Source organism: Rhipicephalus sanguineus, chromosome 4, assembly GCF_013339695.2.
Source record: "Rhipicephalus sanguineus isolate Rsan-2018 chromosome 4, BIME_Rsan_1.4, whole genome shotgun sequence".
NCBI classification, from domain to species: domain Eukaryota; kingdom Metazoa; phylum Arthropoda; class Arachnida; order Ixodida; family Ixodidae; genus Rhipicephalus; species Rhipicephalus sanguineus.
In genome coordinates, this window is record NC_051179.1 from 133,697,570 (window position 1) to 133,724,003 (window position 26,434).

Below are 26,434 nucleotides of genomic sequence, written 5' to 3' on the forward strand. Positions count from 1 at the left end.
TCTGTGCTGTGTGTACAAGGCTCCTGACTGCCGCGTCATATTTAAAAAAAAAAGATCCTGAGCTTATATTATCTCTGTGACAATCTCAAACATTATACCTGTAAATATTTAATAAAATTTACTTAAATATAGGGTTCGGGGACAGTAAATTGAAATGAAAAAAAAAAGAAGTTGCAATTGTGCTTCTAACATGAGGCCCTCGCTAGGCAGGCTATGAGCTCTGTGGAATAAGATACCAGTATATGATTTGTAAGATCTAGAAATGAGACGGCCGCTACTGCCCTGTTTATACCGCTGCGAACACCAGTACAGTTAGATTTAGGTGCTCCGCGAATACCGCGTAACTACACTGTGCAGCCGTGATTGAAGATTTCACTTTACACCCATATTACCTACTACTGAGAAGCGTGCTTGTTTGTTTTGCAGTGACCACGTTTACGCGCTATTACTGCTACGCATATCACCGTAAGCCACATGCTACACGTTTATGAATGTGCGAGCCTTGTGGATTGATATCGCTGCTTTTAATCGAACTGCTAGCCCAATAAAATTTGTTTGCTCAAAACCTTCACAGAGGAGCGGCGACAACCGTGAAGGTCCGATAAATAATATATACAAGATAAAAAATTTGCTCACAATACACTAAGTCGAGCAAGTCTGTGTCACAGCAGTGCTGTTGGTCATGTTTCGGCTTCTTTTGTCAGCCATCTGTACGGAATGCTTGGGCGGTCATTGAGCGCGTGCCGGTTCATGATTACGATAATTTACTATCTACGACACAGGGAAAACCTTAAAGGAGCACTGACATCAAATTTTAAAGCCGAGATGTACCATTCATTCGATTGCTCGATGTGCATAGGTCTTCTTGGCCAAATTTGAATGGCGTCCGTCGCGTGGAAGTAACTTTATTTCGAGGGCAAAGAGCGTACAAAAGCTCAACGGAAGATTGATCACGCTGCGACATCGACACTAGTTTACGTGTAAGGTGTGATACATTCCGCAAATACCTTCCTAAGTGACGATACGCTAGTAACAGTGACGTCACTGATCTGAGTGTATTTATTGTGGCGCCGACGCCAGGCGACGCTCTCACTCCCAGCCAGTGGCTCTCCTTGCTGTCCCGATCTGTGCTTGCGATTCATCGTGTCGCATCGACTAATTTGTCGTGTGCTCCACAGCGCGAGTGCGATCAATCGGAGCGACTACGTGCCAGCATGTCAGGAAACCGCTGCGTAGTGCGGACCTGCTCGTCGAGGCACGGAAAAAGCGGAAAGTGCGGAGCCTTTCATTACACATACGGTACACGCCAACACGACCACAAGCTATCAAAGTGGAGTAGCCTATAGATAAATAACATCGCTAACAAGTAACACGCATGCAGCGTTAATAATGAATGTTAGTTCGTCCGTGGACTTCCTTGCGCTGGCGTAATACCGGGTTACTGCATGCAGCCGTAACCGTGAGAGGCCGGATAGGTGGGGCCATCTGGCGGCGCAAAGAAGAACCTGGCAAGCACAGAAATGTTATTGTAGAAACCTATCGTATTCTATTTCTCCGCTGGTGTGAATTCGCTATGCCGTGCACGCTAAAATTCTCTGATATAGCTAATTGAGACACACCAGCGAGTATGGCCCAAGCGTGCGTCCCAGGGCACCTCCTCGTTGCTGCTTGGAACGGCATCAATTTCTGAATCGCTGTTTCGAAAGGGTTGAAGCGAAAATGATTCGCGACGTCGCGTATCGCGGTGATTCTAAGTTCCAGAATGTCGTCTTCAACACAAGTCGATACTTTTGACGGCGACGCTGGTGACAAGGCATGACTGAACGTGCGCGCCTAGCAGACGAAATGTTAGCTGAGCAGCTGATCGTCACGTCACTCTTTTCTATGGACAAGCGGTAAACTGGGGCGCGGTCTGGAGTGGACCGCGAGGGAGCGCTGCCAGCGCTAAAAATGGCGGGCTTGCAGGCCGTTTTGAATCGTGCTAGATACCGGTGATATAAATCAATAAAACAGATAGCTATTCGTCCCTCAGTTGCATTTTCGGTCGCGAATCGCTACTAGGGGGTAGATAACTACACGTGGATGCAAATATCTTGACATGCGTAAATTTGATGTCAGTGCTCCTTTAACCATAAGAGTTTGTGGGAACCACGCCCACCGGCTATCGCGAGATAGCGCCACGTGCTGCGCAGAGGCGGTGCACGTGGCCCAGCTGCGCGGCTTAAAAGGGGCAGCCTGCGCGCTGCCCAGGGGAGACGTGCCTGGGCTATCAGGAAGGACGGATACTGCCACCCGCGCTGGCCGATTGCTGCTGCCGGCGATCATGGTCGCCGCCTCGTCATCTCGTGTCCCTGGACCGACCCCGCCGTATACAGCGTAGAGTTTAATAAATTATCGTTGTTTGTTGTGAGTTGAAGACTTCGTCGTCCTTGCTTGAACTACGGACGGGACCCAGCAAGCCCAGTACCCACAAGTTCTGCTCCAAAAGAAGCGTTTCACCCGCAGGACAGTTTGAATATAATTACGACAACCGAGTACTATGCTCTCCGCAATAATAGTATTTTGAGCATTTTGTTTTGTGCTGGGCTAAAGCGTAAATAATGATAACTGTTCTGGTGTTACGTCCTAGGACCACGACATGATTACGAGTGATGCCGTAGTTGGGGGTTCCAGATATTTCGACCTGGAGTTCTTCAACGTGCGCTTAAGTTTAAGTACACTGACCTCTACTATTTCGCCTCTAGCGAAATGCCGGGATTTGATCTCGTGACGTTTGAGTCAGCAGTCGAGCACCATAACCTCTATGCCACCGTGGCGGGATAAGCGAAGGCGTTCCACATAATGATAAAAACGTTACTTGTTTTTCAACTTGGATTTGCAACTTGAAGTCACAACGACGTGACATTATGACGAAAACACTACAAAATTCACTCCTTAATTGTGTGGCGAAGACGGCGACTTGATTGTCTATGCTGTCCCTAATGTTTGTAGCAATAAAAATAATTGTCGAGAAGCGTTTTCCTAGTTCAATTTAACACACCCTTCTATAAATTTGGTTGCGTGGCAATCCTGAGTGGTTTAACGTAACTAGCTATTTCATATAAAATGAAGTTGGAAGTCAGCGCCCCGTCTTGTTTATTTTCTTCATGTTCCTTTTTGGTGCTGTTCCATCTTTATACGACTTCAGCTCGTGGAGCCTTCAGTACTCATCAAATGCCATTTCTGCGCCTTACTGCCAGTGATCCATCTCTCATGGTGGTTGCCACATTATCCTTCACGCGATATTCTGTGGCACTCACTTTGTTGTGGGCTCAGGCTTTTTGTCCAAGCGTGACATGCTCCGCAGTATTCGCTACCACACTACTCGAAGTTGTTCTATTAAAAATGTAACTTGAAAGAACGTGAGCTTGGGCATGTTGGTAATCCATCTTAACACCTATAGCGCACCGAAAGGACAGGAACACAAATAAGAAAGCTGCGTCCACGTCGTTTCTTTGTGTTCTTGTCCCTTCAGTGCGCTATAGGTGTTAAGATTTCTCTATTAACTGTTTACATGTAATAGAGGGCGTCCCACTTACCAACAACAGACAGAAGCCATGCTAAGAGGGACTTCATGGTTGTAGTAACTGGCACTACTCCGTTGAGCAGTACGATGATACCGGGCGCGGTACAACGAGCTTCGTTCACATCGCGCGCATCAGTACGAGATGTAAGAAGCAGCGTTTGCCTTAAACGCGCTCAACTGCCCTGTCGCAGTGTGGATGCTATTCGCCAAACTGTATTGTTTCGTTTGCTTTGTCTTACAGGCGAAGACGAATAAGCTGGTTACACAACTCAATTGTTTTTGCAGTGCATGTGAAAGAAGACTAACCAGTCTAATTTGAAACAAAAGCACAGCATGAATACGCGTGCACATTTTTGAAAAAGAGATATGCCGACAGCTATACTTCTCTCCATAGCGTTGTAATCTGGATTTTTTTTGGACTATGCCCATAACAAAATGTAACCTGCGCAGGTGGTGATCTTTAGCGCCATTGTGAGTCTGTCCGTATTAAGAATGGGTGATTGTTCACCAATTGGTCATTAGTCGATTTATAAAAAAATATACTTCTGGCATTTCTCGCAACTCCTTCAATACGCTGTCAAGTATGTACGTGCAAGAAATAGAATAAAAAATGGACACGCTTACCTATGATGGAAAGACGGCATGTCACTACTTAGTAGACGCCATTATTTCGGACGACGATGTCGTTTTTTATTGCCAGTCTGGGACCCTTGTCGCGAATAGACAACCACATATGTGTCTTTTTTAAATCAAATTTTGCTGCGTTTATGGTAGTTTATAAGTCTTCCTATCTGGTTGTTAATTTTTGACATTCTTCATTCGAGCTGCTCTTTCTGGATTGTGCTGCCGCGTGTACATATTTAACGACTCCTTTTCTGTAAATTTATTTTAACCTTCTATTCATCAATATTCTGAACGCTTGTTGCCTATCTTAGCCGCTTGCCATTAGCGTTCTTGTTTAGCACGCCTAATATTTTATGCGATATTGACTTAGCACTTCTACCCAATTTGAATACCAGCCCCTTTGAAAGACCTTCGCCGTCTGCGGGTCTTTGTTGATGAAAATGCAGGCATTACGCTACGACGGAGCATAGTACCGCACGCTTATTTATTTATTTATTTTTTTTATTGATACTGTAAGCCTTAACAGGCTCTTACAGGAGTGGGAAAAAATGATACAGATTGACTTCTTCACATTAGACCACAGAACAAATAATAATAAGCAAAATAAAAAAGGAAAAAATAAAAAATAGAACAGTACAGACTACTCTAAACAATTACAGATTTCAACTATACATCTGGTCGAAGAACCAAGAAATAAAAGAGAATAAAAACACCATAGGCTAACAGGGAAGAGTACATATTAGACACAGGTCTGAGAATTGAAACATCGAGTGGCATACGAATCAAAAACGTACATTCAATGAAAAGTTGCCCCATTATTATACAACGCTGCAACTTACTGATCCAAAAACTTTTCGAGATTGGTAGTGAATGATTCGAGAGATTCTGAGGACACTATATCACGTGGCAGGTTATTCCATATTTCTATGACTGACGGAAAGTAGGAATACTTAAATGAATTGCAACGGGAGATGAAAGGCCTGATACTCTTGTCGTGGTTTGTTCTGGCGGAGCGCTGATATGGTTGTTTCAAGTACTCGTGTTTGTTGATGTTAATGTTGTCATGGTAAAGCAGATAAAGAAATTTTAATGCAGCTACGCGTCGCCGGGTCGCCATTGTTTGAATGGTTGCCCTATTGCGTAGCGCGGTTATGCTGACATCTCGAGAATACTGAGAATACACAAATCGGAGCGCTTTATTTTGAATTCCCTCCAGTTGGTTAAGAAGGTAAGTTTGGTGCGGATTCCAGATTACACTGCCGTATTCGAGGATTTGTCGTACAAGGCATTTATAACTTGTTAGTCTAACTTTGGAAGGGGCTAGAGCGAGTTTCCTGCGAAGATATCCCAGCTGTCTGTACGCTTTTGTGCACGTCTGGTTAATGTGAACATCCCATTTTAAAGTGTGTTTGATGGTAACGCCCAAATATTTCACCAAAGCGGCCTCTGCTACGTGTAGTCACATTAAATGATACGCAAATTTTAAGGGTGCTCTCTTTCGGGTTATATGCATATACGAGGTTTTTCTTACGTTTATTTCCATTCCCCATTCTTCACACCACCTTGAAATCTTAGTTAGGGAGGTATTAAGCCGTAACTGATCGTCGATCGTTCGCACTGTGGTATAAATGACACAGTCGTCAGCAAACAGTCTAACTGTTACGTCAGGTTCGACATGACAATGAATGTCATTAACAAAAATTAGAAAAGAATCGGGCCTAGCACAGACCCTTGTGGGACACCCGAGTAAACGTCTAACTCTTCAGATTCGGCGTCGTTTACTTTAACGTGCTGACTGCGGTTTGAGAGGTAGGCGGCTATCCAGTGTACTATATTGGCTTCAATCCCGATAATCTTCAGCTTGTCAATCAGTTTTTGATGGGGCACCTTATCAAATGCTTTGGAGAAATCTATGAATATTGCGTCACATTGAAGTCTTGAGTTAATTACGGTAGCAAAGTCATGTGTTATTTCGAGAAGTTGAGTTATGGTAGAGAGCCCTTTCCGAAAGCCGTGTTGTTTGGAGTAAAGTAGGTTGTTATCTTCTAATTAGGTGGTGATTGCCTTGTTGATTATATGCTCCATTAGTTTGCAGCAAGAACTAGTCAGTGAAATCGGCCTGTAATTGGTCACAAGTAACTTGTCACCCCCTTTATGAATAGGAAGGACCCTGGCACGAAGCCAGTCCGTCGGCAGAGTGGCTGTTTGGAGCGATGATACGAAAATTGCATGTAGAAAGGGAGTTACTTGCTCTGCGTAGCGCCGTAGAAAGGCATTTGAAAGGTTGTCAGGGCCTGAAGATTTTTTAACGTCAATCCGTAGCAACAAGTTAAGTATTCCATCATGAGTTATGACTAGTTCCGACATTGATGACGCAGAATCTAGCACAGTTTTGCTTTCTTCAGACGCAGAAGGGCGTGTAAAGACCGACTGAAAGTACCTGTTAAATGTGTTGACAATAGTGAGAGCTTCATCCGTAATAGTCCCGTTAGCATCGATTTGAGTAACGTGGTCCGCGGGCTTGGATAGATAGCGCCAGAACTTTTGTGGATGCTGTGTCATGAAATTTGTTAATGTCGTTGAAAAGAAAACGTCCCTTGCGTTCCTAATAGATGCCTTTAGCTCATCAGAAAGTCGGCGGATATCGTCAGGATTACGTTTCTCCTTTCGCATTCTTTGCAGCCTTCTTTTCAGGTGGATCACACCACGCGTAATCCACGGGTTTCTGCGTTTTGTACGTTTGAGTCGCGTGGGAACAAATGTTTCCTCACAATATTTTATTATATCTTTTAGTTTAAGCCACAGATTATTCACTGTATGGTGATTTTCAATGAAAAAGGTTTCTAACGCTACTTCGAGGTAGTCAATAATGCTGACATCATCAGCTCTATTGTAGTTTTTAACAGCTACACGCGATTTAGGAACTGGTACGCTGTGGCCGATAGTGATTGTTAGAAGAACAAGTTTATGATCAGATATGCCCTCTTATAGTGTGACGTCAGCTGTTAGATGGTTAGAGATAAATGCAAGGTCTAGTATTGAAAGCGTATGCCCCTGAATGCGCGTTGGTTCTGTGACAAGCTGGGATAATGAAAAACTGAACGCTACATTTAAAAGCAGCTCAGAACTAGAAACATCTCTACTACCAGTTGTCAGCGTATTCCAGTCAATAGTAGGCAAATTAAAATCCCCGGCAAGAATTAACTTAGTACGGTCTTTCAACTTGCCGTAAAGGTAGTCGTGAATTTTTATGATGTATTCGTCAGACGCGTTCGGCTTCCTATAAATACCACCAATCAGCACGGGGGATTCATGGGCATATACAGTGCACCACACACATTCATGATCTGGAATGCCTTGCTCTTTACGAAACGATAAACCCTTACGAACTGCGATAGCGACTCCGCCGCCGCGACAATCGCGGTCGGTGCGTATAAGAGAATAGGAGGGAGGAACTATTTCGGAATCATCAATATCGCCGTGTAGCCATGTTTCGGTTATGCACACAATGTCAGGAGAGTGAATGAGCAATATATCTTCTAGTTTTGCAACTTTATTCACAATACTCCTTGCATTAAAGCTTATTAAGGAAAGCGAATTCACAACCCGTACTCGTCATGCGTTGTGGTCCTTAGACTTCCCGGCGCCGTCGTGACGCACGCCGTTCAAGGGCAGTCTGCATTTTTGTTCATCATTCCATAGGTACAGTTGGTCGTTCACTTTGAGCTTATCGTAAAGTAGTATTACCTTATCGCCCGCATCGCGCTCTGCTTTAGAAGACTGCCAAAGTTTACTGCGCACATCCCGTACTGAGGCCGAGAAGTCTTCCGATATAGATATCAAGCTATTTTTAAGCTTCTTGCAGTTACGAAGTATGGTCATCTTTTCTGTGAAGTTGTAAAACCTTATAATCACTGGCCTTGTACTGTTTGGCCTTTTCTTTCCAATGCGATGTACACGCTCGACTGATCTTGTTTCTACCCCGAGTTTGTCTTTGAACACACCTTTCACTACCGCTTGTTCTAAATTGCTACTATTTTCATCCAGTCTTTCTTCCAACCCGTAAATAATAACGTTATTCCTGCGGCTCCTGTTTTCCATGTCGTCTATTTTTTTGCTCAGAGTCCTGATGTGCTTACTCATTGTGGCGACATGCTGCTCGCACTGCTCCACTTTTTGATGGTACTGTTTTATCGAAGCTAGAGTACCTTCTATCTCTGCCAGTCTGGATTGAGCTCCTTGCAAGCCTTCTTCCAATGTTTGTTGCGAAATTTTAATTTCTGTAACCCCTCTTAGGATCTCGTCGAGCGTGCTTGGGCCAGGATTTTCTTCTATATCACCACTAAGCAACAACAACAGTGAGCGAGCAATTCTGAGCGATTCATAAACGCAACACAAAATACACTCAGGGCTCGGGAGCACCACAAAGCAAAGAACATCAGTTTTGTGACACTTAGAAAATAGATAGTCCCTTCTAACCTGTACGAGAAGAAGAAAGTGGTTTTTCATGGCGTCCTTGACGGTGCCACCGAGCCCACTGAAGGGAGCACGTGACTGATGGGGCCTTTTGTGCGTTTCGTCCGATGTCGCTGATGTCGCTGGTTGGCCGAAGGGGCGGTGAGGCGCGATGGTCCGAATAGCTGGATTCGCTGGAGGAAGGATTACCGCCGTCAGCCGTGATAACAGCACAGCGGGGTGCTGTTCGCGATGCAGGATAGCCAACGTTCCCGAGTCATAGTGCCAAATTCTCGAAAACCAGTCGCAGCCAGCAGTGGTCCCCGCTAGTCCGAGCAGCGTCTGTACGAGAAGAAGAAAGTTGTTTTTCATGGCGTCCTTGACGGTGCCACCGAGCCCACGCATCAGAGACACACCTCTGCCAGTTGAAATCGTTTGTTCCGGTTCGTTTTAGTCCAGAGACAGCCAGCCCACTCCTCAAATATCAAAGCGCTGCTGTTTGTGGTATTATATAGGTTTTCTCTTCAGGTTAACTTTTTTCAGATATCCATGTAATTTTTTCCCGTTTCTTCTTAAATCCTTTCTTTTGAGATGGCTCTTGGTAGTTTATTTAGACTCTAAATTACGATTTCGCTGGCTTCCATCTTTTTTTATCGATTCTTTAAATGCCTACCTACGCTTTTGATCTAAAGACGCCTATGTGATTTAGCCAGCCATTTTTTTTGTGCGTGTTCCTAACATTTTCTTCAAGATAAATTTGCTCTTCGTTACCTGATCCTCACTAATGGTCTTGTAATGCCCTTGGGCGCTGTGGGTACTATGATAAATAAATTTGAAAAGAACTGAAACAAATATTTTCCAAGACACTTTTAAGCTCAGAGTCAAGAGACTTTTTGCATACAGGGTGCCCCATTTTTCTAGCACAATATGTCCGCGGTGTTCCAACAAATCCGATCTTACCTGATCCTCACTAATGGTCTTGCCTCTTTCTATCCCCTCCCCGGCCTTCTTTATTTTTCCTGTCGTTACTGCCGGGATGTACGATTTCTATGAGCTGCCTAATGCTTCTAAAACTTGGGCTATTGCTCTGGTTGTCCCGGCTACGGTACAGATCTCTGGAAAACTCCCCAGATACTTCAACCACCTTATCCATTGGTAGGAACCAACGTGGACGACATGAATCTGGTTTTCGGCTGTGCCCAGTTTTCTCGTCACCACTTTGAGGCTTCGTCCGTTCTTTAGGACATGCTCAATTTTCGCGATTTTATACCTTCGTATGTCAACTACCTTTCGTTCAGTGCTTAACTTCGAGAGCTGTGCCAGTGGTATTCTCTGTTGGGTTTGAAACTTTCATGTTTTGAAGTTTGTCAATGAGATTTCTCGTCTCGTGGGCGAGCTTGAAGTTGTCCTGTTTATCTGTTTAACGAGCGTACCTCCTACTTCTATGGCACAATTCATAAGGATGCACGTCAAATTATCGTTCCTTCAAATTATCGTTCAAGATCCTTGATTTCTCTACTGTCCCTCCCAGCGCTAACTCATTAATTGGTTTCTTGCGTATCAGTTTCTGCCGCTCCTTCCTCAAGTCTAGCTGAATCGGAGACCTTACCGTTCTATGGTCACAGCATCGTGTCTTCCCAACCATTTCCACATCCTGCGCGATGCCAGTGTGTGCACATAGCATGAAATCTATTTCATTCTCAGTTGTGTCATTAGGGGCTCCTCCACGTCGACTTTGGGATTTCCTGGTATCGGTAGAATGTTTTTCAAAATCCGTACATTATTGCGCTGTGTGAATATTACTAACTCCACTTTGCTGTTCCATATTTTTCTGGAATGCCATATTACCCACGGCCTGGAATCCAGCCTGCTTCCTGCCTACGTTGGCATTGAAGTCGCCCATCAGTACTGTATACTCTGTTTTTACCTTATTCATTGTCTATTCCACGTCCTCAGATGCTTTCAACTAATTGATCTCCATGGCTATATTTAGGCCCGTAGGCCTCAGGCACCTGCACTTTATACCTTTTCTTGAGTTCAATTACAATACCTACCACCTTTTCATGAACGCTGTAGTATTCCCCTTCGTTGCGATCTCCGTTCTTAACGATAAGGAACCCCGCCCACGATTCTCTTGTGTCATCTAAGTTGCGATGGCATAGGGAATTCTCGTTCTTTAGGAGTGTGAAGGCTTCAGCTGCCCTCCTTGCCTCACTGCGCCATATTAAATCATATTTACCACGATCTAGTTCATTGAATAGCACTGCTGGACTCGCCTCAATAGACAACGCTCTAGCGGTAAATGTTCTCCGGTTCAGCTTCTATTACTATAGGCCCCACCATTCTACACGTCCGAGTTTTCTGCGATTCCACGATTCCACGAAAAAGCACACAAAGAGCGTTTTCTAGCGGAAGTTTGGAAGAGCTAGGGACGAGCGAATATTCTAGTTGAAATTCGAATCGAATCATACCTGGTCGCGGATAGCTAGAACTTCTAGACATTGTCAAATCAGCCCTTTTCTAGAACTTTGATGCCGAAGACCTGCTGGCTTTGAAGTGCGTCCCCGGTATTTGCGCTTGGGCCCTCGGCCTCACACGGGAAAATTTGGTCACAGTACCGCCGCCACTACCGAATCGGCTGATCAGAAACTCCAACCTTGCATCCTGACGCACAGTCAACTTTTTGTTTTCTTTTGGCATGAAGAGCAGCAGCCCTCTAAAACGCTGGTAGGGACAGGGATTTATTCACAGACACTGGCGACGGGGACTTCACGCCATTTCTTTGCAAACAGAAATGCCAGGTGGAGATTTTTGAAGTTCTGGCTTTCTTGGCAGGGAGGAAACACCTGACTCCTACACTTTCGTTCACTGCCCCCAAAGAATTGTCAAATGCCGATCAACACTCTTGATGAAGAAAGATCTTTCAGGCGGTGACAGTGCGTCCCACAAGCGTTATTCTCTCTGTGAAGACAGAACAAAGCATCATTTGATGCTCAGCCATACAGGCTTCCTTCAGTTTTAAAAGGGGTGCTGACGCACTCTTTCAAGTAATAATAAGAGGACCTCGGTGTGGGAGTTAATTTCATCACGAATCGATTACCCCAAACATTTCTCGAATCCGTCAAGCAGGAGCGGAGTTACAAGAAATTCTCGCTAGCTTCAAGCACTCTTTCTTCCCTTGTACCGACGACCGTGCTGGAAGCTACACAGGGAGGGATGCCACGAAGGAGAGAGGGTACGTCAGCGCACCGCGCGTCATTGCCTTAAGCGCGCGACATGAAACGTCCTGGTGCTCATCCGTTGCGATTCCAGTGGGCGATAGAGTTGCTACACCAGCACGCGGCGACGCCTCGTGGCAAGAAGGGCGTCTAATGCATATGCCGCTCCTGATTTCTGTCAGCTATCAACCAATAACGGCAATATGTTGAGCGGCATAAAGCTGGCACCCCGCCCTCCGAAGCGAGTGAAGACTTACGATGAGCTCAGGTTTATTAATTCCGTTGACATCTCTGTGGGAGAGTTTCTAGAGCTCCTTTCATTCTATGTCAGAAACGTGTTCTCCGAATGGGATGGGAAATTCTTTGTACAAAAGCAAGGTATCACTATCGGTTCGTGCTTAGCGCTGACCTTAAGTGATGTCTATCTTGGCCGTAAGAACAGAAAACTAAGAAGTGAGATCCCAAACACAAACGTAATAATTGTATTCAGATACGTAGACGATTGGCTCCTTTTTCTTTGAACCATGTCACAGGGATTCTGTCATAGGCGCGCGAAGGGTTTCCCTTCAAGGAGGCGAAGGCGGGTGAAGGTTCATCGCGGCGCCCCCCTCCCTATTAACTAAATGTGTGGGGCAGACATTGCGCCCCCCTCCTTTTAGGTGACTAGTGTGGGCGGCCGCCCCCTGCCCCCCCCCCCCCTTGCGCATGCCTATGGGTTCAGTCATGATGCCACAAGCGTGCTTGATATTTTCTATAAGTGCATAGAACCGTTAAAGTCACACACGGTACGCCAGGAAACCGCAGTCTGAGGTTTCTTGACATAAAAATATTTTTCGGAAATAACCACTTGTGCTGGGAGTACGAGCCAAGGACTAACAAGCCACTATTGTCTTTTTCGTCAGGTCAATCAAAGCTGTTTCAACGGGGAATCGCTAAATTAACCGTAATGAACGCACTCTGGCGCTCCTGTTCCCATAAATGTCGCGCCAGTTTCTTGGCACAAGCGGACCGCCTGATGAGGGCCGGTTTTCCGTAATATGCTGTGACCTCGGTGGCGGAGGGTTTACTCAAAACAGTCCAAAAGCAGCAGTCCAAAAGGAGCTAAAGGAGCAAAAATGCGCCGTGATGCGGTACGTACATAACGTCTCACACAGGTTGAAGAATATAGGGGACAAAGCGAACGTTACGGTAGCCTTTTCAGCGCCCAACAAGCATGTACAAGAGCAGCTACCTTCATGCTATGAAGTCAGGTTGCCAGACAAGGCACAGGGAAAGCTATCTAAAGTGTGAGCACAACGTTGCATATAAGCTATCGTTGTCCTGTGGCAAATCATAGGTTGGATAGACGAAGAGGTGCGCTAACGACAGGTTGCGGGAGCATGGAAACAATGAGAGAACGGGAGACGCAGACCACTTGGCTATCTACTGCAGGAACTGTGGGTGCAAGCCCCAGTACATGAAATGCAGTGTAATGGGAAGAAGCCCTGCGCATACGACGCGAGAGATCATCGAAGCATCGGAAATTGCAAGGCCGGGGGATGCGTATGTATACTATTCGCGCTGTATTCGGAAAATACGTCAAGTAAAGCAGCTCTGGAGCATGCCCGAATACCGTGGCCCTTGGTATACGAGTATTTGACGCACGTGAATGGGAGAAAGCGTTTCATGACGCGGCAGGATTTTCACGTTATTCATGTTACCACCATACAGTCACATTTTTTATACGCTCATGTCTTCCTACGCCAATTTTGGTCTATACCAAGTTTCTGAGGCGACCACAAGAACACTCAGTCGTTGGCAGCCAGATAGATAGATAGATAGATAGATAGATAGATAGATAGATAGATAGATAGATAGATAGATAGATAGATAGATAGATAGATAGATAGATAGATAGATAGATAGATAGATAGATAGATAGAAACGCTGAAAGTGCCTTTGGTCCGCTAAAAAATGTTTCGCATGAAAAAGGATTATCACTATCGAGGCACTCGGTACACATGCTCAACAGGCGAAGCTGAAATGTGTGGCCCCGGTGTCTATGACTAGGTTAATCCCGGCGGCTCATTAAAGTATTTCTAAATTATTGTTTATATATCTGTCCAGAAATCCCAATTGTTGTTTGCCGCCCGTATGTTCCCTTCATTTCTGTGGACCAGCGGTGACTAGTGGGAATTGCCCAATTTCTATATTTGTGGAACATACGCGCTAGGAGTCTTGCCATACAGGGCAGGCCTTATTTCGGTTTAGCCTAGCCATATTAAGCTTTGCTGTAAAATCGTCAAAGGATCTCGTTAGGGAGTTGTGTAAGTAAAGCGCGAGCACAGAGTTTCATCGTACGTTGTATGCTTCCCTAGAATGTTGTTTTCGGGCGGCATAGGCATGGGGTTCTTGAAGAACTTGCTAGCGTTCGTCTGCGTCTCGAACATAAATGCCACAATATATGCTCACGCCTCTGCGTCGTTTGTGGAACGGCCTAATCTAGCCCACATTACATGGGAATGCCAATCGCGGCCGCAGAATATCAATGCACTCCTTCGGAGGACAACATGTCGAAGGGGGTAGTGGAAGACCTTGTTTGCCAGCAGGGATCGGGGGAGGCAACTTGCCCTGCTCGACGAAGCCCAGTCAGCCGCAAAGATCACTTAAGCCCTGGACTGAAGACCCACACACTTGCCCAGCAGCCTAATGTTCAATAAAATTTTCACTCAGCATCTCTAACGGCCCCTCCGCACGCCCGCTTCGTATCAAAACACAGGCTTCTCATTATATTTTCCCGAAGTTGGAATTTTGCTAATGTGTACAATCCTCCTTGTCGGCTTTAAGTGTTGCTCTATGGAGAACTTTCATTTTACTACTGTGAAATTCAACAAAACCTTCAGAGCAAGTGTCCTCTTAATACATTTGTTTTGCACCGTGGGCACAACGCCTCCATACTGTTCTGATATAATAAAAACTGCAAGCGTTTCTGTCTGGTGCTCTGCTTGGGAGCCAATTAGGCAAGATTACGTTTCTTCCGCTCCAAAGACGTAGTTTGGACCGTGCGTAGTTGATTATATGACAATTAATTAGTCGCGCGTTTTACTTACTTTCTCGAGTAACACATTCGTTTCTAGGATAGGTGCTAAAACGCAGTATCTTTTTCTATTTACCATCCCTTACAATTTCTTGATGTTTTGAACTTGTTTCTCTATGTGGGCTCTAAAAATAAATTGTTGGTGCCATATTGTTTCTGCAGACAAGATTTCCAATAACCTATTTAGTTAGCGCAAGCCACACGAAATTTGTGAAGGAAGATATTAGTATTCGCTTTCGAGTCCTACTATATCGTACTTCGTTTGGAACCGTCAGTTATCTGATGCATTAATTGTAGTTAAAATCTTGTACGTGTCTCCGCAAACAAATACTTTCTTAAGATGCACACAGGTACTCATCGTGAAGACATGGCGACGGACAAAGGGATTCTTCGTTACCTGGGACGTAAATTGCCGATTGTGCAAAAAGCCGGCGACCGATGATCATTGTTCTATCGATTGCTGTGATGCAGTGCTCTTTTGGTATGTTCTGCAGCGAGAATTGAAAGTATTCGAAATTCACCCTGTTAATATCAGGTAGCTTGACCTGGCAAAAGACTAGACATTACCGTATGACTTCATTTTCCTTACTGGGATGCATAGCCTCAGGAAAGCAAAGCAGTCGATAGGAAAGCTGAACCTCCGGGACAAATAAAAAAATTAGCGCAGCTTGCACTAAGCCGCGCAAGGCCGGTTCACATCAGAGCTGGTGGGCACGTTTCAGCTTTTCTTGTTAACCATTTGTGCAGAATAAGTGGGTGGTTATGATGATGATAATTTTCTATCAATGACACTCGACAAGCCTCGATCACAACAGCTGTGCTGCAAAAACATCTTCGATGAAAGAATAATTCAAATAGACAATATATATATATATATATATATATATATAAGACCAATTCTGGGCACTCAATTATTTTTTGTGTCTTCTGTTTGAATATGCCCGGTCATTAATTTCTGAAATGTCAGTTGAAGAGTAAAGGTTTTCTCCCTGTTACAAAGGAAAGCTATGTGAGCATAGCCCAGTTGTTAAGACACTATTCTTTGGAGCGTGAGGGCCCTGGTTCAAACCCAGCCCCTGCAAGAAAATTCATTTTAATTTTATTGATTTATCTCTTTAGCCGATGATATTCTTATATGAGAAAGGGACAGACAGACGGACGGACAGCTTTCTTGATGAGTCGGCATAGGACTGCTTGCGCATTTTAAACTTTGTTATCCTAGCGAAGAACATGTCTAGGTAGATATTTCCTATAGAAAGCAGTTATAAAAAAATTAAGCGACAGCTCCTTCAGGATTGTGTCGGCAGCTGCGTTTCGAGAAAGGCAGCCGTGAGCGCAGAAGTGCAGTGACAGTGAGCTATGTTCCTCTTGTGTCGGACAATGTTTTCGTTTCGCAAAGCTTGAAGGAGCTCACCAGGAATATATTTGCAAAGGACCTTGTATCTAAATTGTCCATTGTTACAGGACCGTTTCACGGGCTCCCAGTTTTGTGTGATAAGGTCGTACAGTACATTTTTCTATAAGGGAGCTTTCGTTCATGTCGTCGCTAAGGAGACGAGCAATACGATATAGTAATACAGCGACGGGAGAACTTATGACGCACTCAAGAAAATAGAGCTACACGATGCTTCAGTCGTCGTAGCTCTGGCTGCCATATTTCGCTCACTTTACGTTGGCGAATTGTTTTCTGTGCACTGGTTGCACGTTGATTATAGGGCTGAATTATACATGAGTTAACTTACAGAAGAAGGGTCGCATTCACAGTCTCTTCATAATAACTGCACAATCAAGGAACGCATCAGTCAATGTTTTTGCTACCAAAGCGTGTCAATATCTGATTCAAGAACACAATGTTGCCCATCCAAACGCGGGAAAAACAAGCATTTGCATTTACCAGCAGACTCGTAACGTTTCTTCAACCTGCCGGTCTTTCCCAGGTCATCTGTATTTCAAAATAAGGGGGAGTTTTCTTCAATCCACTCCATTGAAAACAAACCGAATGTGTAATCGGGGAAGTTCGTGCGAATTCGTGATGGTAGGTAGTTCCTACAACAACGCAAAAGAACCACATACGCTGTCGCGAATGTGTTTGCAGAACGACATTCATAACGGTAATACTGTGTGTCGCAAACAAAGAGCCGGCCTCCCTATTCATACTAGTCTTGCCTATTAATATTCAGTTTTCTCTAATTAAATTTTACTGATTCACTCGGTACTAACTTAATTTGCTTTTGTCCTCACCATTGTTATCGCGATGCTCGAGGCCCGCTTGAGAGGCCATGTCGAGTTTTTGTACCACGCGCTGCATTCTCAAAGCCAGCGCCTGATGATTATCTTGAGGCTGTCGTCTTAATATTTATGCGATAAATATTTATGCCGCATATACTCCTGGTGCAAATGTTTATGGTGCACATACTCGAACCCCCACCCGGGTAGAGATGTCGTACCTGGTGAAGTGACGAATGTGGCAATAAGAAAGAAATATAATGCTATAAATCTGATGCATGCGCCTTTTTCTAAGCCTTGCATAGTACTCTCAGAAGTTTCAGTGGTGGTGTTCAGAAGCTTCGCTGGACATCCACTTTTGCATGGCCGCGATGGCAAGTCAACATTTTCAGAAGTTTTCAGTTGAACTCAGCGCCTGTACTTCGTCTTCGTGTGCGTGTGCTTCGAACACTTGTGCTGCTGAGCAGCATTATTTCGCAGTCTTGTGCTGTCGTAGCCCACATGTATGCAGACATAGTTGGAATGGAATCTGGATAGCGCATCAAAACACTGACACAAGAAGAAATGAAGACGAGGCAAGCGCTAGACCCGTGATCATTTCTTTTTGTGCCCATGGTTTGCTGCGCTATATAGATGACTGACCGATATGACTGACCAATAAGCCCATTTCGCCACGCTCATACATGTGCCCAAGCTGTACGCAACATGAGTTTGGGTCCAGTATTCATTATTTTGACGTGGCTTCTCCTGGGTAAATGCAACTCGCAATCTGGGGCTACATTTAATTTGGAAGGTGTTGTACGAGTACATGTCGTGTTGTATATTTACTCCTACATGCTTGGGCTGTTCCACGTCTATGATCTTGTTTTTCATTCTCTCGGCATGCGTTCCGGATGACCGAAGTTATCAATTGGCCGAACCGAATGGCTACAGGTAGCGCTGCAGAATAAAAGCCGAAACCCGTCTTTCTGACTGACATGTCGTCGTCATCTAGTTCAGAGCCATTCATCGACTGCTCCTTCCCTTCCAATGCAGTTATATCCCCAGGGAAAAGAAGCCGTTACGGCGACCTATGGGTAGGATTGCACATGCCGATCATGCTCAGTAAAGTTGAAAGCTAGGCGAGTTGATAGTTTATGATAACGTGTGAAGTAGTGCGCGGAGAACAAAGCACAAAAGGAACGAATCGACAGGACAACCGCTGCACTCGCAATTAGTTTATTTCAAAGAAAAACATGGTTAACTTAGATACAAGAAAGTATACTACGTGTGACCATGACGTGCAAGTTAAAACAGATTTTGGGTGATCGTCCAAAAGAGACACTTCGCAATCGCTAAGACCTACTGATGTTTGGCTGATGCAATCTTTTCTTTATTGATATGAAAGGCCTCGATCACTTCCCTGTTCTGCTGATCCTTCTGATTGGAAAGTATTTCAATTTCAGGTAAAAGCGGCGCGCAGCCACATTCCAAGCAACGCCATCTAATGTGAGAATATGCATTATTTGCTAGTGATGATCATGCTAACAACGCTTTAGGATGTCGACATATACATTTTCGCGGCCTCAACGGCGTTCATCCAAATGTGGCTCAAGTGGTTCCATGTGACAGTAGTTCTCAATGGTTTGCAGTCTCCGGACAGCCACTGTGGAAGGACAATTCCGTTCGTATCACATATAAAAATAAATTTGGGATTATAACGTCCCAAAACTACGAACTGATTAAGAGGGACGCTGTAGTGGAAGGCTCCGCAAATTTCGACCACGTGGGGTTTTTAATGAGCACCAAAATCCAAGTATACGGGCCTCAAGCATTTTTGCCTCCACCGGAAATGCCGCCGCCGCGGCCGGGATTCGATACTCCGACCTTCGGTAAAGCAGCCGAGCACCATAACCACTGGACCACTGCATCGGGGTTCGTGCCACAGATTTCTTATAAGCTTGGGGATGCAGAAGCGAATAATTTATGCGGATGAGGGCATCCCATATATTATTTTCGATGCGTTCAACGCGATATATTTCTGGCCCGTCGTCTGTGAAACTATTTTGGAAAAATATAGTTTCTTCATGATTACACAAAGGAATGTGGCATTTATTACCCCGTACCTCAGTTCATCGACGCATTTGGCACCACCGCGAAAGATAAAATCTCGCATTGCTTTCTGTATTGACGCAAGTAATCTCATTCGAATATGTAAATGCGTACTGTCACAAACGACCTTCAGACAGGCCGTGCTCATTTTCTGTATCGGAAGTTGTAGATACTGCTTATCTTTTTTCGATAAATTCCAAAGCATAGGGGAAGTGGTCAATTCCGCAAGTTTAATCAGTAACACTCAAGTGTCGGCGTTGCAAAAGTATGTACAAAAATACATTTTCTTTTGTGTACGTAAAACTGTAGCAGGCATATTAATTCTTATCCGAGCGCAGGCCACCTAAAGAAATCGGGTGAATATTCTGTTAAGCGCCCATATCACGTCGGAACCAGAGTCGTCTGACAGTATGTTGTGCGCATTGCAGTATTGCGTAATTATGTATTGAACAACTCACAGCGTCCCTTATGCATTCCCCTAGCACGACTGGAAGGCGAAAGCCATCTTGTTTTTCTTCTAAGTCATTGTATTGAACCTCCCCCACCTCTCTCCAAAAGCTTTCTTCACCTAACGGGGTTTTGTACTGCCTCCAAGATCAGATGCCTTGCAAGCTTCCTGCACCTCATCTCGTTTTGCACTGCCTCTGTGGTCAACCCACCTTTGACCAAGTGACGATGTCATGATGACTTGATCATGTGTCGTGCCGTCATGTGACGTTTTGAAGACGTCACAAATTTTGGCGATGTGTGGCATCTTCACGGATGATGACGTTTGCATGATTCGTGTTGACGCCGCTGACGGTGAATTTTCGCGTTTGATGAGGCATCGGATGCTTTCACCTTAGAACCAAGAAATAACTGTCGGGTGATAAGAAATAATTGCCCATTCATAGTGCGCACCTCACTAAAGCGTGTAATTTCTGCATGGCTTCTCAACACTTTAGTGCATAAGAAAGCTACGCAGAGTCTATTTCGGGTGTTTTGCAAGTTATACGTTAGCGTGAAGCTTTACGATATGAAAGTCTATGGTTACGGCCTTACCTAGAGTGAGTGAGTGTGTAAATATTTTATTTTCAAGCCAAGGTATTAGGAAGGCTGGCTTCGAGGTTAGACGCGCACGAACCCCTTGGTACGGGTGACGTCGTCAGCATGGCCTTACCCTGCTAAGTGTTATTAGAGCGAAATCTCTACTGCGTAATATTCGCAAAGTCACTCGTCGGGTCGCAATGACATTGAGCTGCCGGAGCCTGAGTTACGTCACGCCACGTGATCAGCTGCGGAGAGGCGTCGGAACTGCGCTCACTCGGAGCCTTGCCGCCACGGTGCCACATGACTTGGCGAAGGTTTAACGATTGGTTTGCCGGCGCTTGGTCGCTTAGGCTTTCCCTGGGTGGCGTGCTGCCTGGGTCGTCTGCGCGTTCTCGTTAGTGCAAGCAACAGGCTGAATCCAATAGTCCAGTAGATATGCGAAGCGAGGCCAGATTGGCGCGTTATCGATAGGCCAAAGATGTCACTACTGCTCACTACTTCACGGACCATAACACCGCCTTCTTCCGCATTCAAGGAACGTACAAAAACAAACTATCAGAGCTAAAATAAAGTTAACTTTAATGAAACACTGTATGCATAGCTTTTGCGAAACCAAGCCAAACATACATTTCGCTCGTGATAACGAGGTTTACAAAAGTTGAACTTGAGGTAAGTTTTTTGTTTTCTGATTGCAAAGATACTCCTCTAGGCACGACCACATAACGCGGAATGAGTTCGTTTTAAGGCGGAAGTCTTAAAACAGGAAAATTGACCGCCAGCGCCTTCGAGATTTCGCGAGACCTAAGAATACAGCGCGACACCGCAGTCAACATGAAGGGTGCAAAAAAAGCTAAGCTATGAAAGTCGGTTAACAGTCGCGTGATACTCAAGTTATTACGTGTGTGCAGTCGGCATACGAAAAGTCACATGTCTTCAACGTGACATCGCGCCATCGACGTTGTGACCCTGTGACGTAATCATGAAGTCACACATGGCCAGAATTTGTGACGTCACTAACATCATGACCTAACCGCAGGACATCGTCCCTTGGTCAAAGGCGGGCCGACCGCGGAGACAGTGCATAGCTAAAGATCGATGTCAGCCGCCCTATATCTGTGTCTCAGTGTCTGTTCGTCCTTTCTACAAGAAATTTTGAACAAGAAGTAGTTGACCATGCAGTACCAACTAGCTTGAACGCACACCTTGTTAAGCCTTACACCTGTTGCGGTATTGATAGCGAGTATCGGAATGAATCGCAACGAGGGCATCGCATTACGAAGGTGTTGATAAGGAACTGTCACTCTTTTTGTTGCGCTTTATTGGTTCATTTACAGAGAATGGTAGCCAATAGTTAAAAAAAAAACCTCCAGCACTACCGCCACCCATCCACTCTTAGATTGCTATATAGTCGAGGAAAAAAGCAGGTTTCCTAAGCGATGTGACACTCACCTTGCATTGAAAACGGATGACAAGTGACAATGTGGAAACAATCACGACGTTTTCCTTACTTACGGTGGTCCGTTGGATGAATGGATGTTCACATTGTTATTGTTTCTGAAATTTTATGCTAACATTGTTTTCCCAGCGCACAATACTTCTTTGAAGTCCAGCTACAAAATAATTGATTTAATAGTTTCGTAGCGTATTCGATTTAATGAAAGCACGAACAACAAATTACAAGTTATTTATGTGCGTTCGGACGTTCCAGTAATGTGCGAGGTGCGAAACCGTCAAACAATGCTGAAGTATATTGACTGCTTTATACTGAATATAGGATAGAAATTAGGTTCTGTGTCCTAAGCATATCCTTCCAACGCTAAAGATAATGCTATTCGAAAACAACAATAGCGAGACAATTAAAACCTCATCCACAATACTTCCGTCAGCCTTCTGTATGAGAACACAAATACATCGAATCGGGCGCAATGACGGCAACATAATGTTTACAGATATGAGTTCCATCTTACGAAATGTACTACAGCTGTCTATCTTCGCGAGTACAGTTGATGATCGGTTAGCGAGAAGCACGTTTACCCCTCACTGATCGCAAATGATATGTGCTGTACAAGCTATGGCGGCTTTTAAGACTCCAGGAACAGTCTCTTTTACATTTGGTAAGGTTCAGCAATGCCTAAAAATTGAGTACATCGGACGCCTCGATTTCGCAATTAGATGGACACAACTTACACCCTGTTTTCTGTAAGTGTGAGATCTTGTAACATTTAATGATACCACTTCAAAAAAATGTATGCAGTTGCACTCCAGCTAAGAGCTGTAGGAAGTGCGGGGCAGTGATTCGCCCGCCTTTCGGCGACGCTAGCGGGCATGGGCAAGCAAGCGCGGACGCTCTAACTTGCAGCCTGGTCGGCATCAATGGCGCCCTTTCCCCTCCTCCTTTTCCTCCTCCTTACCTTCACATCACTGCTCTCCGCCATCACTGCTCTTTTCCACCCCCTTGCTGGACTGTACTATACACGGCTGTGCTATCCATTACGCTTCCCTTTGTCTTTTCCCCCTCACCCAAAGATCTCTCCTCCTCACCATCACTTCCCTTGCTATACTATACAACACACGACTATGCTATGCTTTGCTCTCCCCTCGTATCCTTCCTCCTCACCCTCACATGTCCTCACTGAGAGACAGTTACGTGCATTTCTCCCCTCTTTCCTACAGCCTTCCTCGTTCTTTCCTGTTTAATGAAATAGAGAATCACTCACACTCCTCCTCAAGCTCAATTCCATTTCGCACCCCCTGCTAAACTGTACTATACATAACTATGCAGTGACACACCTACAAAATAACATACAGCTGAGCTGGTTGGTACCTATTCATGTTAAAAGACTGGGCGTGCAAACAAGTGCGCAAGAAAAATGTCAAGACGCCACAAACGCCGACTAACGGCTGAAGAGGCGGACAGCTGCAAAAAGAAAGTAGGCACGAAAACTTATCTGCGCATGTCCAGGCAAGAGGTGATACCTATCAATCTGGCAGGCGGTGGGGATCCACGTGAGAGATATGTCAAGAAATGAAGGGAAAAAGCTTCCTTTCTTGTCTCTTATTTTTTTGCTGTAAATGTCCTTCACATATAATGTTCATAGACAGTCCTTGGCGTCCGCTCAGCACACTTGACAACAGACCAATGGTTGTTGAAACAATTCATACATGTCGCCGACAGAAGACATCGCAGCTGACGGCATCAAAGGTATTTAGGGTTTTAAAAGAAACGGACTTGGACAAGTGGTCTTGACAGTGCTTCGCGTAGCACGCAAGATTGACGGTCTGTGACTGACTGCGTGTGTTGTGTTATGGTCTGTCTTTCTCGCTCTTTCCTCTCCATCTTTCAATCTGCCCCATCCTGTTCCCATGTGTATAGAGTAGCAAACCGGCTGCACGAAACGGGTGAACCACCCAGCATTTACTTGGTACTATTTATTTCTCTTGAGACATGTTTAAGTAGGCTAGCAAACATCAACAGAATTACCAGCTATCTTGCCTCTCCACAAGAAAGCAAAATAATTGCGCGCAAAAAAAGGGGACAGGCAAGGAGATATGACCTCCCCAGTGTTATTCACTGTATGATTAGAAGTATTAAAGCGTCTAGGTTGAGAACAATTAGGAATACAGATTGATGGAGAATATCTCAGCAAGCTATAATTTGCAGATGACATTGTACTCTTCGACAGTGATGGTTATGAAATGAAACAAGAAAGATGATTGAAGACGCAAACCTCAAGAGTAATAAAGTAGCGCTAAAATCAATATTCTCATGAAAATGACTGCTGATTAGCCGTATGAAAAAGGAGAGCCGAAAGTAGCACCTAGGCTTGAAAATATATGCAAGACTAGGTATACCTCGGCTAGTGAGTAATAGTGGATCACATTTATGAAAACATAAATCACCGAAGGATAAGCATGAGCTCGAGTGCACGCGGGAGACATTCCCAAATCAAGAAGTATTTTACTTCTGTCCGCAAAGGAAAACGTGCACTACCGCTGTGTATGACCAGTTTTTACGATGTGGTGCTGAAACAATGGGCTTAAGGACCGCAGAGCGGACAAAAGAATAGGAAAGGATGAAGACCTCGGGACAGAGAGATGAAAGAAGCGTACCTGATACTCAACAAACGCTGCAGGCCTAGTTGGAAATGGTCATCATTTAAGAAGCGCAAAATGACACGGGGACGAAGTATAGACAAACACAGGACAAGCGCGTCCACACAAGGGGAAACGTGCACAATAGCGCTTGTCCTGTGTGTGTCTATGCTTCGTCCCCGTGTCATTTTGCGCTTCTTAAATGATGACCTGATACTCAAGTTAACTATAATGGCCCATGAAACACCTATTGGCTTGGTGAAAAAAGGCGTCTTGCGAAAAGCAGACACCGCTAGGAACAGCTGAGCCAAATGTTGAAGTCGTTCGTGGCAAGGAGACCTTCCAGAAGCGGGAGGGCGATGTTTCAGTTATCTCAGGTCCTCATTTCATGCAGAGGCCCGTGCTCATCCTCTTCGGAGCTTGCCAGCGCCTGCGGGTTTAGGTCAAAAGACAGATACTATCGAAAATAGCCAACATACCTGGTGCGTTCGTTGCCTTGGGTTGCCACCACGTACAGGCGCCGTGCTCCATTGTCTGCTGACATTACACAGTAGCCATACTAGCGCACAGGAATCACAACAGGGAGAGGAGCGATCGCGTTTCATCGCGCGAGCTCAAGACCATGACACGCGTTCTTACCCCCGTACCATTTCTCTTTGTGTAGATTCCAGTGTGCCGTCGGAACGAGGCTACTTCTTGACGGATTCGAGAATTTTTGTGTCAATGTATTTATGAGGCAACGAACTCTGATAGGGGTCATTCGATGATTGCTTGGTAACGTGGTTTAGGACCCGTTAAAGAGAAATAAATTGACCTGTGTGGGCACGTATCCAACAGGAAAGATAACGGTCCGCCTGAATCAGTGAAAATCAATTCCAAGGCATCGGAAAGGCAGCCGAGGACGGTTGGGACTTGAGTGGAAAGACGAAATCAAAAAGTTTGCACGAATGAAATGGAATGAGCTGGCACATGTTACGGTAACGGGATATCATTGGCAGAGGCCTGACACGGCGCAGTGGACGTAGAATACGCTGAAATTATGACACTAAGAATACATTCCTGCTGATTGTTGGCTTGGAATAGTGATGTTGCAGACAGTGCTGCGTCAGTTTCGTTCTGAAAAAATTATGATGATGACGCAGCAGGACGATGAATTAATATAATAACGCTATTAAATCGGTTCAGCGCTCGTATTAAAACAGTTGCCTAGCCTTTTGCACGTATATTAACTGAGATATCCCAGCTGCTGCCAGTGTAGAGCTTCCTCTAAACACTCTTGAAGCGATGACTACTTGAGTGCTTCCACAATAAAAACTCCAGGAACCCAAAAATAAACGATCGATGATCTCGAGTGCGAAGTTGTTCTCTGGCTAAATAAGTATAGGTGAGTAATGTCACTATTTTTTAGATATATTGAATTCCGTAAACTCGACTCCACAATAATACCTCCCTGTCGTCCTGCGCTAGTAAACCAAATAATTACAGTGCCATTACAAAATCTGCACAATAATTTGCACTACAAAGTGTTATACAGCAAAATACACTTGTACGAACGTCAGTTAAACGAACTATTCAGTTGTACAAACTTTTTTTAAATGCCCCGCAGAAGCGCCATTGGACCCAATGCTAACGAATTTCACTTTAACGAAACACAAGGCACAGTGCATTTCAGTTGAACATATTTGCGACAACTTCCAATGCCCACCACGTCATATTTATCATAAGTGGCAACCGCACGTTCTGTAGCATAGTTTTGCCATGGCCTTCACGATAAGTTCCGCCGGTGGCGTGCCACCGGCGCCTATCGCGGAGGCCATTATTTACGCTGATAATGGCTCTTCACATCACTTGACGATCAGTCGGACCCCTTTGGCTTTGAACTTAATTTGGCTTTGGCTGCGTATTTGCCTGCGTTGAGATATGCACCACTCTGTCTACAGAAGAGATTGCAGCGAGCGTCCTAACAGAGGAAAAAAAGAGGAGGAGGTAGAACTAACCATTGTGGAGGAAGCACCGAAAATTTCACCTAAAGAAGCGCTGTTACTTCGCAAAGTGAAA

The 26,434-nt window shown here is 44.8% G+C and overlaps 1 protein-coding gene across 4 annotated transcripts in view; it reads right to left on the minus strand.

The window, feature by feature from the left end:
• Positions 1 to 26,434, minus strand: part of LOC119390715 (uncharacterized) — a 49,594-nt gene that overhangs the window by 13,205 nt on the left and 9,955 nt on the right. The window contains exon 1 of one of the 4 annotated variants that reach the window (XM_037658402.2): positions 3,579 to 3,781. The exons of 2 other annotated variants lie outside the window; for them this stretch is intronic. In XM_037658402.2, coding sequence (XP_037514330.1) covers positions 3,579 to 3,615 — 37 coding nt within the window. In that variant the 5' untranslated portion in view covers positions 3,616 to 3,781. Of the gene's footprint in view, positions 1 to 3,578; positions 3,782 to 26,434 lie in introns of those variants that run through there. One more of the 4 variants, XM_037658400.2, reaches the window with a different exon arrangement.